Below are 22,189 nucleotides of genomic sequence, written 5' to 3'. Positions count from 1 at the left end.
CTTGGGTATCTGTTTGGGATGCCTCCTGGTCGCCTACCTAGGGAGGTGTTCCAGGCATGTCCCACCAGGAGGAGGCCTCAGGAAAGACCCAGGACACACTGGAGGGACTATGTCTCTCAGCTGGTCTGGGAACACCTCAGGATCTCCCCGGAGGAGCTGGAGGAAGTGTTTGGGGAGAGGGAAGTGTGGCGTTCTCTCCTGAGACTGCTGCCCCCACGACCCGGCCCCCTTTAAATGATTAAAATGAATGAATGTAATTTTCTCCACCTGATTTATGCTGACATTATTAAAGCATCAGCCGTATTCTGTCTACGAAAGTAAAATGGTAAGAAAATGTCGACCTGAAGCAAAAAAAGACCACAGATTTATATTTCATGCTGGATTCTGTTGTGATGAAAAACATTTATGCAACAAACACCAAAATCCAACATTTACAATGTTTTTTTAATATATAAAATGCATAATAATAAATACACATTTAAAGGCAAACAGGTATACACTTATTCCCTCTGAATGAAAACAGTGATATTTTTACCTGAGAAAACATTTCTGTCATTACAAAATGAGGACGTACAGTGATAATTCATCTAAAATATATATGTTGTTATTAATTTTTTCTTACCCTCAGGCCAGACGCGAAGTGACGTTCATTCTTCAGTACAACATTAAAAATTCCTTTAGCTGAAATGTCAAATGACTCTGGGACTTTTGAGTAAACAAAAAAAAAAAACATTAAGGCAAATCAAAATAAATATTGGTGGCTCCTGAAGACACATTGAGGTCTTAAGAAATTAAGTCTGTGCAAAAACTGAACATTATTTTCAACATTATTTGACCTTTTTAGTCTCGAGCGTGTTCATCAATCATCAGAAGGCATTTGATGTTTTGACTATATATTTTGCCCCACTAGCTGTTGTATTGCATTTTATGGATCACAATTTTGGCTAAAAATCTTATTCACAGAAATCACATGCAAAATAAAATATCAAATGAAAATTTATTTTTGGAGGGCGAACTATCCAATTAATATGCATTTGAATAATAAGACTGCATATACATTTTTGGGAGGGCGAACTGTAAAATTAATATGCATTTAAATAACAATTATATGCAGACTTTAAGTGCATATTCATTTTTGGAGGGTAAACTATCCAATTAATATCCAATTTAATATCAATTAGATGCACATATTACATGCATATTCATTTTTGGAGGGTGAACCATCCAATTTAATATTAATTAGTTGCAGATATTAACTGCATATTGATTTTTGGAGAGTGAACAATCTAATTATTATCCATATTAATTTGAATTAGATTCCGATATTAACTGCATATTGATTTTTGGAGGGTGATCTGTCCAATTAATATCCGTTTTCATATTAATTACTTGCAGGTATTAACAGCATATCAATTTTGGGAGGGAGAACAATGCAATAATTATGCATTTGAATAATAATTTGATGGAGATATTAAGTACATATTCATTTTCCGAGGGCAAACAATCCAATTAATATCCATTTTAATATCAATCAGATGCAGATATTAAGTGCAAATTGTATTTTGGAGGGTGAACCATCCCTTTAATATCAGACAAATTAAGGATACCCTGAAATGCAATGCTTTCATAGTACAGTGTGTCCCTTTGACATTCAGTGAGTTGTATTTGATGGCATATTTTGATGTATATAACTGTAAGAGCTTATGGTAACTCTGTAAATATTTTCTCCTTCAGATATTCTTTCCATGCGTCGTCAGTGGAAAGCTCCATTGAGTTCCATTCATAGTGAGGAATCTGTGTAGAAATGCACATTATTAGCAGAAGTATACAAATGTAGATTGTTTATATCTTTTGCATATAACAGTATATTATACGAGATGATTTCGTTTTTACCTTTCTACCTAAATTTCTGCATGAAATGCAATGTTACGTGCCATTTCTTGAATAAAATGCATTTCTTTAATGAAATAAAATCAGAAATTTACTAGTGACAATAATGTAAAAATGTCTGTAAAGATCACACATTTGTATGTAAACTAAGAGTTAAAGATGACAACATTTTATTTTTAAATTCGGTAAGAAATGCCATCAGCAGTTTTCACAATAAAAAAAATACGTAAACACAGCTATATTGTCATTTAGAGCAGTGGTCCCCAACCACCGGGCGGTGGACCGGTACTGGCCTGTGGATCAATTAGTACCGCACAAAAAATCATTAATTATTTCTGTTTTATTTATTATCAGAGCCTGAACGGTCTTTTATTTTGAAAAATCTTTTATTTAGAAAAATGACTGTATTCTCTCGGCTACATCTCAGTCACTTGAGCTCCAAAATTGAACCCACAAGCAGCAAAATGATTAAGAAACAGACATCTTTGAAACGGTTCTTTGCTAAAGGGAAAAGGCCCAGTGAAGGACCCACGAACTGCCAGGGAATGGATCCGCAACCTATTTGTCAACAAATCAGGTGAATCCAGCATGTCTGTGCAAAAAGAAGATTAACTGCTGGAGATCGCAAATAATAGCGACCTTTTAGGGGCCGTTCACATATCATGTTTTCTGCTCGCAAATTCGTTATTTCCAAAGGAGATGTTTGGCTCGTGACGCACTTCCAGACGCCCCCAGTTGAATGAATGCTGCGAGCAAACCGCAAGTCAGATGACAAAAACTTGATCCTTTGTTTGGAATGAAAACATTTCAGTAGACTAATCTCAGACAAACACAGAACACCCAAACTCTGCAGTGCTTTGTAATTTGCTACTTAAATAAAACTTGTATCAGAGTGACAGCAATGTTTTGTCAGCTTGTCATCCTCTGGGAAAACGGTTAATGGTCACCTAGCAACCTACGTAAACTCACCCTCAAGCGTTGACTGGTCCGCAGTAATCAAAAGGTTGGGGACCACTGATTTAGCCATGTTTTTAGATATTTTTATATATTTATTTATGTTTTATATTCAGAACTTTAAAAAAGCAATAGTGCCAGGCAAAAATTCATCATGCTTAATAGTTTGTTTTGACATAATATATATGTGTATGCTGTGTACATTTATTATGTATATACAAATACACACATCCATGCATATATTTGAGAAAATGTTCATTTATATTTAGATATAATATATGCATATTATATTAAAAAGAATTATCTTAAAACAATTGTTTCAATATCTTTGTAACACAAAAGTTTAGTATAGTTTTGCTTACTTGTTTCTGCATGCATTACATGTACATAATAAATATATAAAGTACACACACATATATAAATTCATAATAAACTTCTAATTTTGGATGTGATTGATCGCGACTAATCTTTGCCCGAGCACTAACAACAAACTTATTTAGTGGAATAACCCTGATTTTCTGAACAAATTAAATCATTTGTTTTTCTGACTAGTCATGTCTGAAATAAGCTCTAAATGACAATATTTTATTTGAAATAGGAAACAAATATTATCACACATAAAAACATTTATTACTATAAAAATCTACAATTGTACAAAAAATATTGTTATTTAAAATAAAATACAGTTATGGATAATATTAGCATTATTGATGATGATGATGATGATGATGATGATAGTAATAGTAGTAGTACTTAGAATTTTTTTTAAGGGATAACAATTTTGCCTTCAACTGTATACCTTATTTTGAAATTCAGCCAAACAAAAATTAAAGTGATATAATTATTATTATTTTTGGACCAAATATCACCCAGGCCTTGTTGGCACTACATAATCAGTAATATTATGACTCCATCCCCCATAAACTCTATCAACTGACCTGTAATACATGGTATCCTAAAATCTCCAGATGTCTTTTCTTCATCGTAGCCTCTCCTTTCATGTGCCGAGTGTTTCTGCAAAAGGATCTGGAGTCCAGGAAATCCAGGCCAATGCTGGACAGATGATTATTACAGTGCTTAGCATAAATCATACATTTATTTGGACTTTCCACAGGATGCTTTACAATAATATATCTGTAATTACAAGCCTTTTTAATCTTTAATTGCTTAATAAATATATTGTAATCAATCATGTCAAAGAAGTTCCCCTACGTGGTTCTTCATCCGTTAAAATGATAAATACAAAGATACTAATGGTTGTAGAAAATACTGTAAAAGATCAGTGATTGGCACAATATCCTTTGCATATTTTTATACTACATGTTGGTTTGCACAATACACAGTGTTTAGCATATACTGTATAAGTACACCCCTCACAGATCTCAATATTAAATCTGTGCATATACAATAGATTAGTCAATACAAAAGCCAAATCTAAAAAAATCTAACAAAGGAAAAAAATGAAGAAGTACACCTAAATTTATGTTTTAATAGACAGGAAAAATCAAGAAAAACATAATTATAATAATTAATTATGTTAATAATAAATAATAATTATTATTATTATTAATAAATATTATAAATAATAATTATTAATAAATAATAATAATAATTTCAGTTAAAATTTTGTAGTTTATCATTTTTTTAATGCAAATCTCACTTGAATTTACATGTTCAAGCCCAAATCAAAGAAAGTCGGGACGCAAATAAAGAAGTAGTGATTTTTAAATGTATTTTGAATTGTATTTCACTGCAGACAATACAAGATAAATACCATTATTTAATGTGCTCCTCATAGTTTTTATGGTTGGTTTGTTTTCAAAATAAACACGTAATCCAGTTTTGATTCTTGAAACACATTTTTAAATAGTTGGAGTCGTAAAGCATTTTCCTCTTTGAAATGTTGCCATTCCTTTTCACAACACTTACAAGATATTTAGGAACTAAAGACACCAAATGATGAAGTGATTCAGGTGTAATTTAGTCCCATTCTTCCTGTAAACGAGTCCCAAGCCTGGTTTATACTTCTGCGTCGAGTGATCGTCGTTAAACAGCGCATGCCTTGCCCGTTGCCGTGCATTTATACTTCTGCACGCTGTTTGTGTTCCTCTGCACCTAACACACCTGTTTGTAATTATCAAATGCTGCTTTAGGTACTATTAATTGGTTCAGGTGTGTTTGATCAGGGTTGGGACTGAATTCTGCTGGAAGGTAGCTCTCCAGGAACAGGGTTGTTGACACCTGGACTAGACCGTTCTTGGAAGCTGCTTTTGTACCAAATCATAATTACTATCACCTGTGGACATCACCTGTTAACTTTATTTGGAATGTGTCGCAGGTCTGCATTGCAGGAAAGGATGTATATCTACAAATGAAATGAAGTTGACCAGACAAACATTTAAATATATATATCGTGTCTGCAATGAAACACAAGTCAAACTTGGAAATCACGACTTTCTTTTGTGTATTTGCGTTTTGCATACCGTCCCAAATTTTTCTGATTATCTTTCCATTCCTAAAGATCTTTGATGATCAAGCTCTTATTTTATTGGATATAACCGTTTCGTTTAAATGCATTACAATTATTGGCTGTATTTACTGAGAGATGGCTAAAAATATTGATTTTCAAAAGCGAGTGTACTCCTTTATGCAGAGCACTGTACGTCTGAACTATTTTAAGTCTATGGAGTGTTTAGGTCACATGGCATACACACCGGCGCGCACCGGGCGGCAGCTCTGTCCTCTCCTTCTCTGCTGATCCAGACTGCCAGTGACCTTTCCCACCGCCGCTGATCTGCAGTCGAGTCGGCTCACTGTACGGCAGCGGGTGCAGATGACGATCCAGAACAAGCTCAAAATCTAGTGAGAAAAACAGCAGCAGTGATGTAACCAGGACCATCATAGTGTACCATTATCTGTTTCCATCCAAAGATGCGAATTAGACTTATGCACAAAACTGGAATATTGCATAAAAATGTTGCGAAAAAAGGAGCTTCGATTTCCATCCAATGAGTGAAAGACAACAAAATCATCACTTCCTGATAAACGAGCACCAAATATCAATTCAAGAGTTCACACTTCGCTGATGATTGATTATAAGCAAGTTTGGCATGCTGTCCCGGGAGAGAGCCCTGAGCTCAAAGGTTCTTGAGCTCTGGGCTCCCTCCCGTTTGGAGGGCGAGAGGGGAGCTTTGAGCTCAAGCAGATCTCGACAACTCCCCCTTGATAAAAACTGATGACTAAAAATTGAATGCTATGAAAAGATATGCTGCATGGTGAGAGATTAACTGTAGTGCAAAATTTAGATTTATCAATTTACTTCTTGTGCATGTTTTTGGAATGTGGGAGGAAACCGGAGGACCCGGGGAAAACCCACGCAAGCACGGGAAGAACATGCAAACTACACACAGAAACGACCACCGGCCTGTTATAGGACTAGAACCGGTGACGTTCTTGCTGTGAGGCGACAGTGCTAATCACTGGGCCACCGTGCTGCCCCATGGAGGGAAAGGTGAAGAGGTAGGGGTGGAAGGGGGGATTCTTCAAACCGAAGATGACTGTAGTGAAAAAACCCTGGCTCTTTATAGTGGGTTAGGAATGGCCTGATTGGTGGATCATGCATGCTAATGCAGAACCAGCCGCGTTCAATCATAATCACGTGCTCCAATCGAAATTAGTTTATGAAAAAACTTTACAAAGATTTTTGTGTAAGCAGAGTCAGACCGAACTGTCCTAATTAAATAATTAAAAATCAAGGCATTATCATATTTTATTTTGGTAAAATAAGCGTAATCTAAAGGCCTTTGCTTTTCATATAAGCCACATCTGATACCAAATGATCAACTAGAAGTCAAGTTATTATCTGTTGCTCCCAAAACTTGGATATGCCTTGTCAGGTAGTGTACATGTAACTCACCGACAGTATAGTAATACGGAGTCACCACTGCTGCTTTGGCACAGTTGATTCCTCCCAGGACTTCACCAAGAATCTTATGGATCTGCTGCTGGATTGGGCTGATGGAGCTGTTGGCTACAATGTGAGAGAAATTACACCTTGACTTTAACCAGACAAACTTTACTGTCATATGAATTGTACCGGTGTACACAGAACAAAATTTTCTAGTATTGGCTCTGCAGTTTCAGTAAAGAATAACACTAAACAGTAAGTAAATGAATAAATAATAATCATTGTTGGAGCCATTTACGGGTTGCAATTTTCTATTGCACCACTAGAGGGTGTATAAGGTATTTAAGCTCTACTCACGACGAGTGAGAGATGTGTAGAAGAAGGTCATGCAAACTTTTTGACCGCCATGCTGTGAGAACGGGTTTATGTTTGTTTTGATGTTTACTTTTAATGTTGAGAAAGGACAATAAATGGATTGGAATATCCAACTTTATTTGTAAAGGTATGGACATTTTACTTTTTTTATTGACCCGTTCAAGCAACAAACGCGTCAGAACCAAAGACCAAAATATTCGCCTCTACAATCATATACACAGCAGCTGACTGATGGTCCTAATCGTCAGGTGGATCTGTAGCACAAATCGTTTAAGGGTGAAACTGTATATTGTGGTTTAACATAAGGCGTTGTTGCACTCCTTGATACGGCTAAGGCACGGTTGAGCACGTACTTGAACACCGCTGACCGGTTAACATGCTCAACAGAAACGACTGTGAAGATCATCGGTTCATAGCCCTCCTGTGAATTTTTACTCTTTTACAAATATTTCCCAAATGATGTTTAACAGAGCGAGGAATTTTTCACAGTATTTCTGATAATATTGTTTCTTCTGAATAAAGTCTTCGGCATCAATAAAAGCAGTTTTTAATTTTTAAAACCATTTTAAGGTCAATATTATTAGCCCGCTTAAGCAATATTTCTTACGATTGTCTACAGAACAAACCATCATTATACAATAACTAAGTTTACATGGACATCAGTAATTGAATCATTTGTCTTAATCTAATTAAGAGAATAATAAGACTAAGGTGTTTACATGAGTTGCTTTTTGAATGTTCCTTTCATGATCCCGTTTTACAAATTATAGCGCATAATTCAATTAATGTCATTGCGTCGTCACGCTATCCGCATTTCCTCCGGAGTTTCATGTAATTTCGGGTGTTAATTCATTCATTCATTCATTCATTTTCTTGTCGGCTTAGTCCCTTTATTAAACTGGGGTACCCACAGCGGAATGAACCGCTAACTTATCCAGCAAGTTTTTTACGCAGCGGATGGCCTTCCAGCGGCAACCCATCTCTGGGAAACATCCACACACACACAGACTCATACACTACGGACAATTTAGTCTTCCCAATTCACCTATACCGCATGTCTCTGGACTGTGGGGGAAACCGGAGCACCCAGAGGAAACCCACGCGAAGGCAGGGAGAACATGCAAACTCCACACAGAAACGCCAGCTGAGCCGAGGCTCGAACCAGCGATCTTCTTGCTGTGAGGCAACAGCACTACCTACTGCGCCACTGCTTCGCCCTAATTTCGGGTGTTTCATTTTTAATTTGTCGACTTTAACTGTAGTTTGGCACTTTCACTTTCATTCGGGAACATTTCACGCACGCCCTTCCATGACAATTGAGATATTGGATGAAACTTTGAACTGCTGGAAGAGTGATGTTTTAGTGAAAGTTCATACCGCATGCTGAATGCAAGGAAAAAAAACCTCCGCATTTCACGATGCAGGTGTCTGTGGTCTGCACTGACTCGGTAGTTGCAAAGAGTGTCGAACAGTTGCGCATGTGTGTGGGTGTGTGGTCTATTGTGTGTGCCACAAAACGCAGCGAAAAGTCCTACATGATGTAATAGTTTGATTAAGGTGTTTACAGGTCTGTATTGCAGTTTATTAATGCGACTAAAATCAGAATACTCCACTTGTCTTAATGCGATTTCTTTTACAGAACAAATTCCAGTATGAGTATTAAAAAAAGGTCATGTGATTTTGTTATAATAGATCATGTGATGATAACGTGTGTGAATGGACAAACCAGCAGGCTGAGCACACTGTAAAACATCTGAAATGTTGTTCTGGTCATTCTAAAACGCCTGAACCGTTTCAGTATTAGTGATATCATATTATTAATGACCTCCAGAATCAAGAGCGTCTGTGCTCCGCGTCTGACACCTTTAAACACCACCGCGCGTTCACTGCATGTCAAGATTTGCCTTCTAAGGTGCAAGTCATTTATAAGATAAAGAAAAGATTGATGCAGCTTCTCCTACTGCAGCAAATTCAGTTTTTACTGTTGATATTTGGTGCCAGATAATCAGGAATTTTGTTCGCTTTGACTCGTTGGATGAAACGCTGCTTTATTTGCACATCTTATATACAATAATCCAGTTTTGCGCATAAAGTTTATTTGCATTTTTAGATGGAAAGTAGCTACTGATTGCCTAATTACCCTAAATTAACCTAGTTAAGCCTTTAAATGTCACCTTAAGCTGAATAATAGTGTCTTTAAAAATATCTAGTCAAACATTGTGTACTGTCATCATGGCAAAGATAAAATAAATCAGTTATTATAAATTAATTATTAAATGTATTATGTTTAGAAATGTGTTGAAATGAATCATCTTTCTGTTAAACAGAATTGAGAAGCAAATTCTACAAGGGGCAAATAATGTATCCAATATAAAAGCGGCCATGGTTTACCCACCTCTCTTCTGCAGCTGTTGACAGTAACGCTCATGAAACCATGGCACATGAAACTCTGGACACTCCAGACACACGGCGCGGTTCAGCTGCATGAGGCGGAGACGGATGTACAGGTTCTGAGACTCTGGAAAGGCTGTTGGCAATAAGAAACATAACAGCACTTAAAGCACACACATCCAAACTGACAAATGAACAAGTCCATATCTAATTCTAGGGTCAATCATCGCACTCACAGTGAATTAATGGATTCTTTTTGGGTGAGAAATTAATGTAAACACAGACATCAGATAAAAGGTGTAAATGTAACCCCGCCAGTCCGACACCACCCAACCCGCTCCGAGCTGGTATCGAACCGGCGACCTTCCACATGGGAGTCAGTTGCTCTAACAAGGAGGCTAAAGACCATAGCCTCTAGCGTCAGTTGCTAGAGCACCTTTAGAGGTCAGAGGAGTGAGGTTTACCTGCACAGCACGCAGTTACACTCACCCTCCTAAACCTTACTCCCATCCGGGTCACGGCACCAATGTAACCCCACCAGTCCTACACCACCCAACCCGCTTTGAGCTGGGATAGAACTGGCGACCTTCCGCATGGGAGTCGGTTGCTCGAACAAGGAGGCTAAAGACCAAGACCTCTAGTGTTTGTCGCCAGAATACATTTAGAGGTCAAAGAAGTGAGGTTAACCTGCACAGCACTTACTAACTGGCCTCCGTTATATAAACAGGACAGCCAAAAATTCAGATATGGGCAAACGTGCATTAAAGGGATAATTCTCTCACTCCACACACACACTCACACAAAATTGTTTGAGATTCGTTCGTCTGTTGAACACAAAAGAAAATGGATGCTGCAAACTGATAGCCATTGACTTCCATAGTATGTTTTTTCCTACTAAGGACGTCAATGGCTACATACTACATACTTGACTGATTGCATTAAGAAATGCAAAAAATAAAAAATCAAGAAAAAAATCCCGAAAGTTTTCTAAAATGCCATTTTTAACATCACAAATGAGTCATATTTCTTAAAATCTTATTTTAATATTCACCATTTGTTTCCAAAATAAAAGACTGTCATAGAGCTGATTATACTTATTTATCTCAAACTAAATGCTGCCTCTGATGACGACTCGCATGACACTCTTAAACAGGTGCCTGTAAAACCCAGGGAAAACAGCCTGAGTGTCCTAGTTTTAGATCATATCTTTCTGATCGCATTGCTTCTGTGCAACTTAAAAATGACAGATCAGAAATGATACTTCATAACTGGTTTTCCCCAAGGCTCTGTCTTTTATTCTCTTTTATATCCAATAACTGTCTCTTGAACCAATTTTCAGAAAGTCTGCAATTCACAATCACTGCTATGCTGACAGCACCCAACCTAACTATGGAGGAGCAGGAGTGCCCATTAGAAATAAAATGAAGAATCACATTATCAATTTAATAAAATGTGTCTAAAAGAATAACAATTTAAATGAACAATTAATGGACAATAAATGGACATAATTAACATTGACATGATGTGTTTATTTAAATTTTGATTTTAAATGTCATTTATTAAATCAATAAAACAATGCATTTATAAATAATTTTTAAATGTACAAATAAATAAAACATGTTATAATGTGTTTATTCAAATCACGTTTTAAAAGGCTGATTAATCAAACAATAAAATGTGTATTAATAAATCATTAAAATGCACAATTATAATAATAATAATATTAATAAATTGTTTATAAATAATGTTTATTTCTTTTTTTAGGTTTATAAATAATTTGCTTGTTTTCTTTTTTGTCGTAACATGTTTAAGGTTATCAAAATTAATGTACAATGTGCTTTTACAGCCATAATCAAAGGCAAGTTTTACAAAAAATGTGCAAGGGGTAACAGTAACTATAGTAATCCTTAAAAATAAGAAAATAAGTTAATAGATAAATGGAGCTAAGGAAAAAAGAAGAAGCCACATGCTTTCCTTCAAGGCCTCCCTCAAGGCTCAGTCTTAGCTCCCTCACTTTTTTCATTATATATGCTTCCGCTAGGGGCATATATTGTGGTGAATATACTCCTGTAATGCATACTGCAGTTCCTTTTTATCTGGCTTTCTCGGATATTTCACCTGTTCGCCAAAAATGACATCATATCTTTGGCAATGTCTGACACCAGTGCACACACATTTAAAAAGCTGTGCCAGGGACAAAAGCTTGACAGGCGTAGCAACAGTAACTAAGGAGGGCGGTGCTTAGTGAAGGGTTCATTGGGCTTACAGAAACCATTGGGCATGGTACAGAAGCTTTATTTGTAAAAACCAAATTTCAGTATAAATGTAAATATAGTACTGCATCTCAATACCTGATGTTTAATATACTATTTACTGCAATGAACAGAAATTGCATATTTTTGTCATTTTTTATGACAACCTTAGTCAGGGTTTCACAGAGGGGTTACATCCACCTGTAAATTTTGTTTCCCAATTTCTGTTTAACAGAAAGAAGATTTAATAACTCGTTTCTAATAATTTATCTTTGTCATGATGACAGTAATTAATATTTGACTAGTTATTATTCAAGACACTAGTTTTCAGCTTGAAGTGACATTTAAAGGCTTAACTATGTTAATTAGGCAAGTTAGGGTAATTAGGCAAGGTTAATAATATATCAGGGGGCTAATAATATTGACCATAAAATGTTTTTGTTTTCCATTTAAAACTGCTTTTATTCAATCCAAAATAAAACAAATAAGACTTTCTCCAGAATAAAAAATATTATAGGAAATACTGTGAAAAACTCCTTGCTCTGTTAATCATCATTTGGGAAATATTTGAAAAAGAAAATTTACAGGAGGGCTTAAAATTCTGAATTCAACTGTATGAGCTAACGTGCTTATCAAATCATCAATTACTGCCTTATTGTAGACAGCAAATATGGCACATAACTACATGCAATCTAATGTCGATAATGGACATACTCTCAAGATGGGCATCCAACTTCGCTAGAAAGTCAACGCTGAATATTTCTCGGATCATCTCCTCTGGAAAGTAATCAGCCATCGCCAATGCGTGAGCCATCAGAACCAGCAGGTGAGGGTCAAAGGAGCCTGTTTGATTGGGCAAAAACCGACAGGTTAGAATCGTTCAGGGCTAAAATCAAATCATTTATAAATGCAGAGTGGAAGGAGCTTACCAATATATGGAGTGATATGTTGAATACACGCATCAAAAAACTCCTCTACCATTGGTGGGTCGTAGTTTAGTATAGCATAAGGCAGCAGTGTGATATATGCATCAGAGTAATGAATCTGTACAGAAGATAAAGACCAACATACAAATATATATATTATATTAAAGGCTGCCAAAAATATGATATTATATAATAGTATTTTATTTTATATTATATTATATTATATTATATTGAATTATTTATATTTTTTTAATTATATTATATTCTTTTATATTATATTATATTATATTATATTATATTATATTATATTATATTATTTTATATTATATTATATTATATTATATTATATTATATTATATTATATTATATTATATTATATTATATTATATTGTATTATTTTATATTATATTATATTATTTTAAATTATATTATATAATATTATATTATATTATATCATATTATATTATATTATATCATATAATATCATATTATATTATATTATATTATATCATAGTATATTATATTATATTATTTTATATCATATTATATCATAGTATATATTATATTTTATTATTTTATATATGCATTTTAAATAATATTGAAAACAAAACATTTTACAAAGATTTAAAATTTAAATATATTACAAAAAAGTGCAAATACTTTACAATATTACTGCTTTTATTCTTATTGTTTGAATCTTTGCTATTTTATTTATTATTTATTATATCTTATTTGACTTCAATAACTATTATACCCTTTCTCTATTGCACATATGAATTTTGTTTATCATTTATTTTGAAGTACTTTGATTAAATTAAACTGAAACAATCAATAGATAAAACTTTAAAATACGCAATTACACATCTGACACGCGCACACACGCACGCACGCGCGCACACAGACAATACAAATAGTTTAACATATTAAATAGCATAAAATTACCTTTGTAAAACTTAATATAAAAGTTAACCTTATATACCCTTAATAAAAGAGCACTTAACATATTAACTAACACTACAAATACAATTAAATCAACATAATTAATATAAATGTGTATATTAATATAAATTGTTAATCCTATTTAAGCTTACTACTTAACCTTAAAACTGAATTCAAGCACTAAAAAGCCAAATTGAAATTAAAAATGAACTGAAAATGTAAAAATAAACAGCAAATAATAATAATAATGAAACCCTACGAAAACAAAAATAAACCTTATGTAAATTATATATACATAATTATATATACATATATATATATATACATACATATATATATATATATATATACATATATATATATATATATATATATATATATATAAACACAGGCCACTTTATTAGGAACACCTTACTAGTAGGGTTGGAGACCCCCTGTTGCCTTCAGAACTGCCTTAATCCTTCATGGCATAGATTCAACAAGGCACTGGAAATATTCCTCAGAGATTTTGGTCCATACTGACATGATCATGACCATATTGACAGCATCACACAGTTGCTGCAGATTTGTCAGCTGCACATCCATGATGCGAATCTCCTGTTCCACCACATCCCAAAGGTGCTCTATTGGATTGAGAACTGGTGACTTTGGAGGCCATTTGAGTACAGTGAACTCATTGACATGTTCAAGAAACCAATCTGAGATGATTCAGGTTTATGACATGGGTTATCCTGCTAGAAGTAGCCTTTACAAGATAGGTCCACTGTGGTCAAAAATGGATGGACATGGTAGGTTGTGGCGTTGACACGATGTTCAATTGGTACTAATGGGCCCAAAGCCTACCAAAACAATATCCCCCACACAATTACACAACCATCATCACCAGCCAAACCATTAATACAAGGCAGGATGGATCCATGCTTTCATGTTGTTGACGCCAAATTCTGACCCTACCATCCAAATCGAGACTCATCAGACCAGGCAACGTTTTTCCAGTCTTCAGAGCCTGTGCGAATTGTAGCCTCAGTTTCCTGTTCTTAGCTGACAGAAGTGGCACCCAAAATGCATTGAGTTGCAGTCATGAAATTGGCTGATTTGATTTGCGTTAATAAGCAGTTAGACAGGTGTACCTAATAAAGTGGCCGGTGAGTGTATATATGTGTATATGTGTGTGTGTGTGTGTGTGTGTGTGTATATATATATATATACATATATATATATATATATATATATATATATATATATACATATATATATATATATATATATATATATATATATATATATATATATATATATACATATACATATACATATATATATATATATATATATATATATATATATATATATATATATATATATATATATATATACACACACACACACAACATAAATGATTAAAACTGATAAATGATTAAAGACGATGACTTTTTCGTTAAGACAACAAATGGACAAATACCTGCAATACTGGGAGAAATGGATTATGCCTTTGCCTTTACACTGTGTAAACTGTATCGTTATATATATTTGTTAATGTTACCTGTATTGAAATATGTGCCCAGTCACATTTAAGTTACAATGTTATTGTATTTTTTATTTCTTTCCTAAATAAGAAATAAAATTAAAGTATAAAAAACAATCAAGACTCCCACCTTGTCGATATTTTCAACGGTCACACTAGCGATGCGGTCCAGCAGGGCAGTACACAAGTAGTTAGTCCTGGTCAGATAAATGGCCAGCTCCTGCACGTTAGTCCAGGATATCTGATCGATCATTTTCTGCATAGTGACAATCGATTTCTCCAGCAGCATCTCCTCGAACCATTCCCCCGACATGAACTTCAGCTCCTCCAAAACCCCATCCAGACGCTGGAAATGTTTCAGTCGCTCTCGTCCACAACGGTTCAGGGTCTGGAGCAGCTGAACGTACCTGCTAGGGGTGTTTATCCTATATGAAGGGTCATTGCGAATCCATTTGGCCACAACAATGGAGTAGGTGTTGAGGTTGTTGAGGCTGCACTGTGGGAGAACAGCATTCACTCGGGACACGACGCCTTCGTCAAGACGGCGGGAGGGGAGCATGGAAAGAACCCTAATTAGCACAGTCACCTCAAAAGGGTACACGCTGCTTTGTAGGTGACTATTAGACGAAAGACAGAAATGGTGTGTTATTATAAATGCCCTATTATGACATTTTTACATGCATTAGGTTTACAGAACATGTTTTATACAGTGGAAATTAGAATTATTAGCCCCCCTTTTAATTTTTGTTTCTTTTTTAAATATTTCCCAAACTATGTTTAACTGAGCAGGGAAATTTTCACAGTATGTCTGATAATACTTTTTCTTCTGGAGAAAGTCTTATTTGTTTTGTTCTGGCTAGAATAAAAGCGTTTTTTAATTTTGTAAGAACGATTTTAAGGTCAAAACTATTAGCCCCTTTAAGCTTTATTTTTTTTGATAGTCTACAGAACAAACCATCGTTATACAATAACTTGCCTAATTACCCTAACCTGCCTAGTTAAGCCTTCAAATGTCAATTTAAGCTGTATAGAAGTGTCTTAAAAATATCTGGTCAAATATTATTTACTGTCATCACGGCAAAGATAAAATAAATCATTTATTAGAAATGAGTTATTAAAACTATTTTGTTTAAAAATGTGTTGAATAAATCTCTCCGTTAAACAGAAATTAAGGAAAAAAATAAACAGAGGGGCTAATAATTCTGACTTCAACTGTATATATAAAAGATAGCTGGTGTTCGTCAAGGCTCAGTATTGGGGCCTCTTTTATTCTTTATCTATTCACTGGATCTTGGACAAAACTGATCTGCAATTCGCCCCCATTGCTAAATTATGCTGAAAGCATCTTCCATTCTATATTCTTTAAAATTAAACTATTAAAATTAATTTTACTGAGAGAAAAAATCTGAGAGGAACTATATTCTGTGTAGAAAAAGATTTATGAAAAGATTTGTTCAACCCAAGCTCATTCTGGAAACGTAGCCCCGCGGACGTTTCTGGAGACCGCGATTTACGTGGCCGGAGGTACGTACGGCCGTGTTTAGTTTTTTTCGAGCAAACGCTGCGGGGCGGTGTGGCACCGCTCCGCTGCTCCTCTTCGCGCTCGCCGGCCGACGGCTCACCTCCGAGTGGAGGGCTTTCTCGATGCAACCAGTTTGTCCGCTTAGCTCACAGCGTTGCGTCGGCGGAGGCCGCGGAGGAGGAGGAGCTGGCCGCAGGGACGACGACCAGGATCGAGTTCGGGGAACAGCGGTTCCAGAAATCAGGTAAGATGAAAAACAGAATCCGAAAAATAAGGGCAAGAACGCGGCGGGATCCGAAAACGCGGTCGAAATCGAAGACGAGGGCTTTTGCTTTTTTTTTTTTTCTGGACGGCTTTTGCAAACCGTCGCTTGGGTTTAGGGAAGGAGGAGGAGGAGGAGGAGGAGGAGGAGGAGGAGGGCGGCCGGGTCGGCCGATCCGGCGGCTTTTCGCACAAGAACAGCGCGGGCGCGAACGGCGCTCGCTCCCGAGAGGCACCCGAGACGCGAAAAAGCGCACACAGCGGCCTCTCGCGGATCCGCGAAAAAAAAACCCGCTCGAATACGTACCTTCCGGGACGTATCTCGCGGTCCGCAGAAACGTCCGCGGGGCTACGTTTCCACAATGAGCCCGGGTTGGATTTGTTCCCAGACTCTGAGACAGTATCCCCTTTCACGCAGTGATACCGGTGAATATCCAGAAAATTTCCAGAACGACTTTACTGGTACATTCAAAAATGTGCTGTTCACACAGGCACGGATGTTCTGGAATTTTTCAGAAAAAGAGCATTCACACATCCATTCCAAAATACCGGTAAATTCTGTCATCATTAACCAGATATGAGCTCTAAACGGCTGCGCTTGTATTTGTAAACATAAAAGGGGTCAACCTGTTGTTGATGATTTCACTTTTATTTAAAGCTTTAGCATTCATGCAGCTGCTATTTGAGACATCAAAAGGCAGAAGCGTGAACCGCAGCTAAATGTTTATACATCTGACTACATTACAAATTATGTGCAAGGATAAGTTTTCAGATGTTGAGATATTCATAATATGTGTGTGTGTGTCCTATGTGTTCACATGCACACGCGTCAAGCAACTAAAGCAGAGCTTAAAGGTAAACAAACAGCAGTTTAACATAAGCATTTTACCAATATTTTTTACACAGTTGGCATTAAGAAGGAACATATACGTTATCTGACTAACAACTTGCAGCTGAATGTGTCTGGAAAAATATTCAAAGGCTTTTATATTTATAAGCATGGATGTGAATGCGTCTGAATGTTCTGATTGGCTGGAGTAGACGTTTCACGTCAGCACATTTTAAGCATTAACCCAATCTTTCCGGCAATCTTCCTTCTCTGTTCACACAGCGCAGCATTCCGGCAAATTACCGGTAATGTTACAACTTCTCTTTCTGGAAAATTGCCGGAATGAATTTATCTGTATTTTCAAAAAGGGCCTGTTCAGACATGATCCCTTTCTGGAAAATTGCCTGTAATTTTCAGAAAAGGTCTGTATGTGTGAAAGGGGCTAGTGACTGAACAGATCTCTGTGGTTTTGGAAACACTCACTGAAGCAGTTTGGTTTTCAGTCTGGAGAGGATGTCGGGATTCTGGCAGTGCAGCAGGACAAGCGCTTGAGTAATTCGAGTGATTTCCAGTGGCCGATAGGTTTCCAGATTTTTGTAAAGTACCGACTCCATCCTGTCAGAAAAAAAACACGTAAAATTTTCAATCTGGACATTATAGAGTATGTAACTGTCTTTGCAAAAACACACAAAGGACTTAAGTGTCCAAAACCACTGACGATAGCTAAAATGACACTATAATTCATATATTATAGAGTATGTAACTCTCTTTGTAAAAGCATACAAAGATCATAAGTGTCCAAAACCACTGACGGCAGCTAAAATGACCCTATAATTCATGTATTATAGAGTCTGTAACTCTCTTTGTAAAAACATACAAAGATCATAAGTGTCCAAAACCACTGACGGCAGCTAAAATGATCCTATAATTCATGTATTATAGAGTATGTAACGCTCTTTGCAAAAACACTCTACAGTCTTAAACGCTGATTTATACTTCTGTCTCAAGCACACGCGTTTGATCCAGTGCAGCCTTTGCATGGTCGCATTCCTCTCGCAGTGGCTGACGCACACCTCTCAAAAAATATTGCAAACATGTTGTTACGATTCATAGCACAAGCTCTACGATTGGTCAGCTTGGTAGCGCTGATGAGTGTGGGTGGTGCTGAGAGCCGTGAGCCCGATGGAGCGAGTGTTTACAAGTGAATCGGGACGATCACTCGACGCAGAAGTATAAACCAGCCTTAACACTGACAGCAGCTAAAATGACCTTATAATTTAATTTATGATAATAGAAGTTAAATAAAGTCCTGTTGTGAGTTTAGGGTAGAAGTTTTAGCACCTTAATGGGGTTAAGATATAATATTGGTCTAAAAAAAAAAAAAAACTACTACCACTATTGTTATTATTAATAATAATAATAATGCATTTTATTTAAAGGCGCCTTTCATGACACTCAAGGTCACCGTACAGGACAACTAAAACAATCAATTCAAATAAAAACACAATAAACAATAGAACACAATACAAGCTTTAAAAATGCAATCGGGTCAAAGAGAATAGGCTGTTTATTATTTTTATTATTGTTATTATTGTTGTTAATAATTATTATTATTATCATCATCATCATGATCATCATCATCAATGCTATAAACAGTTGTGCTGCCTAATATTGTGTGAAAACTGATTGAAAAATGATTGACAATTTGACAAAGTTTTGATTGATTACAAAAAATCAGCATTTATTGTAAATTGTAAACTACATATCTTTGCTTTCACTTTTAATCAATTTAATACATTCTTGCGGAATAAAAGTATAAACTGTTTTTTTTATAACTGAACCAAAATTTTGGAACAGCAAATGAATTGATTGTCTGAGATTATGGGATGCATGTTGAATTATCAATGTTCAATCGAGTTGAATTGACTTACTTGTTGATCAGCTGAAGGTTCCTGCACTGCATATCCTCCATGGCCTCCAGCACAACTAAAGCCTGCTGGGAATTCAGCTCATCAGCCAATAGAAGCGCAGTCCTCTCTAACCTGCAGGACCAATCAAAACAATCAGATCACAGTTCTTTATTTATCTATATACTGTTGTCTTGTCTATATTAAAAACTGGCAGCTCGTTCTCTGCAACTCTCACATGGTCGCCCACTGAAGCTAAGCAGGGCTGCGCCGGGTCAGTACACGGATGGGAGACCACATGTGAAAGCTAGATTGTTGTTGCCGTAAGTGGTGTTAGTGAGGCCGGCAGGGGACGCCCAAACTGCGGTCTGTGTGGGTAATAATGCCCCAGTATAGCGACGGGGACTCTATAGTACTCTATACTGCATTATAGTGCTGTTAAACTGAGGGCTCGACTCTCTGGGGTTGTTAAAAATCCCAGGATGTCCTTTGTAGTGGGGTTTAACCCTGTCATCCTGGCCAATCATGGCCTCCTAACCCTCCCCATATCATAATGGGCTTCATCACTCTCCACCAATCAGCTGGTGTGTGGTGTTTGGTCTGGCTCAATAAGGCTGCCGTCGCATCATCCAGGTGGATGCTGCAGACTGGTGGTGGATGAAGAGATTCCCCCCTTTCTGAGTGCCCAGAAAACTGCTATATAAATGTAAAGAATTATTATTACTATTATTATTATTATTAAACAATGAACAATGCATTTATTACAGTATTTGTTTATGTTCGCTAACATTAGTTAATAAAAATACAGTCATTAATTGTTAGATCATGTTAACTCACAGTAGCATGACTTTAGATGTTGATAATACATTAGTAAATGTTGATCTATGAATAATAAATGCTGCACAAATATTGTTCGCACTTAGTTTGTGTTGGTAAATGCATAACTAATGAAACCTTATTGTAAAGTGTGACCAAAAATGCTAAATAAAGATAACAAAAACTGTTAATTAAATAATAATTATTCTCCATACTCACTCCTCTCTGACCCCTTGCCCTGCTATGGGTCCCAAATAAGAGAAAAGTTTGGTGAAAACATCCGGATCAGTTTTTCCATCCATCAGCTCCATCAGTCTCTGTTTCACAGCCACCTTAAAATAACTGCTACTGTACTGCAAAGTGTGATACAGTCCCATAATGATACCGATGGCATCCGTGTCCAGATGATCAATGTTCTGCAGGAAGAGCTGATTGCATTTGTCCAGCAGGGGTTTGTGGATGTATCTGCTGTTTTTGAAGAACTGCACCACTCGTCTGGGGTTATTGAAGCGAAACGGGTCCATCTGGTCCAATAGGGTGTCTGCTCTTTTAATTATTGAATCACGCAGTTGAGGCGACACCAGGGCGTAGATACTGACCATCAGTGGTGTGAGGACTCTGGAAGGGGGACATGAGATAAATCATTGGTATTTTTGGCTGTACTATAGACCTATTTCTTAGAATGCAGAATTACCCATTATGCTTTGCATGTACGCGTAAGGAGAATGCTAAGAACATCGGGTCGGCAACTTGATGCGTATAAAGAGTCACATTTGGAGAGCTTTGAAATGATAGTTTTAATCTGTTTTACTTGCTTTTAACATCTTTGAACTAATCCTGCTGTTGATCAGCGCCACCTTCTGGACTGATCATTTTAAAAAGGGGATCTAATAGGAATGAAAAGCATTTTGTGAGTCATTTACCATTACCTTCAGACGGCAACTTCTACCGTTTAAATGGACCATCGTCATCGCTAAAGTGAATATTTTCTCTTTTTTCCAAATATATAACCAACTTGAACAAATATAAATTTACCATAATGTTTGACACACACACACACACACACAGTCCCACTAACACATTGAATAAAAGAGTGGCACAAAGTGAAAAAAACCTGGTTGAACTGTCTGACACATTTTCTGCACATTAAAATACAGGAGGAGGATGATCTCTGAGTGGTGTTCTCCAAAATTAAATGATGAATAGACTAGGACCTATTGGTATGTGTGCAAGGATTATACATCTATAACCACCTCAGTAAAAATTGGGGAAAAATTGGGGTTCCGAGTCACTGGCATTGTTATTTTGGGGGTCACGGGCTGAATAGGTTGGAAACTCCTGGTCTACAGAGCAAAATGATTAATTTAAACTATTATGTTTAGAAATGTGTTGAAAAATTCTTCTTTCCACTAAACAGAAATTGGGAGACAAAATATAAAAGGGGGTTAATAATTCAGGAGGGCTAATCATTCTGACTTCAACTTAGAGTGGTCTGCTAACACATGACAAAATTCGTTTTTAACCAGTTAAACTCTGCTGCTATTTTGGGATTTCTGCCTGGATTTTGCTTACCAAAATTTAAAAGCTTCCCAAATCCACATGCAGAGGTGTAAAAGCAAAAATATGGTATCATTTTAAAGAAACCCCTTTGAATTTTCATAAAACACTTCTGAAAGTGTTTAAAATAACTGTATA

The 22,189-nt window shown here is 36.2% G+C and overlaps 1 protein-coding gene across 2 annotated transcripts in view; it reads right to left on the bottom strand.

Annotated features, from left to right (window-relative positions):
- Window positions 1–364: 364 nt before the first annotated feature.
- Window positions 365–22,189, bottom strand: part of fastkd1 (FAST kinase domains 1) — a 34,977-nt gene continuing 13,152 nt past the window's right edge. Inside the window, exons 6-16 of one of the 2 annotated variants that reach the window (XM_073911469.1) lie at window positions 20,714–21,112; window positions 19,703–19,813; window positions 18,255–18,386; window positions 15,290–15,776; window positions 12,699–12,813; window positions 12,484–12,612; window positions 9,522–9,653; window positions 6,761–6,874; window positions 5,559–5,703; window positions 3,783–3,897; window positions 365–1,794 (exon numbers count right to left, since the gene is read on the bottom strand). In XM_073911469.1, the coding sequence (XP_073767570.1) occupies window positions 1,702–1,794; window positions 3,783–3,897; window positions 5,559–5,703; window positions 6,761–6,874; window positions 9,522–9,653; window positions 12,484–12,612; window positions 12,699–12,813; window positions 15,290–15,776; window positions 18,255–18,386; window positions 19,703–19,813; window positions 20,714–21,112 (1,972 nt within the window). In that variant the 3' untranslated portion in view covers window positions 365–1,701. The remainder of the gene's footprint in view (window positions 1,795–3,782; window positions 3,898–5,558; window positions 5,704–6,760; window positions 6,875–9,521; window positions 9,654–12,483; window positions 12,613–12,698; window positions 12,814–15,289; window positions 15,777–18,254; window positions 18,387–19,702; window positions 19,814–20,713; window positions 21,113–22,189) is intronic. The other variant, NM_205629.2, reaches the window with a different exon arrangement.

The sequence above is a fragment of the Danio rerio genome, chromosome 9, assembly GCF_049306965.1.
Source record: "Danio rerio strain Tuebingen ecotype United States chromosome 9, GRCz12tu, whole genome shotgun sequence".
Classification (NCBI taxonomy): domain Eukaryota; kingdom Metazoa; phylum Chordata; class Actinopteri; order Cypriniformes; family Danionidae; genus Danio; species Danio rerio.
The sequence above is the reverse complement of the archived record's forward strand: the minus strand, read 5'-3'. Positions and strand labels throughout refer to the sequence as shown.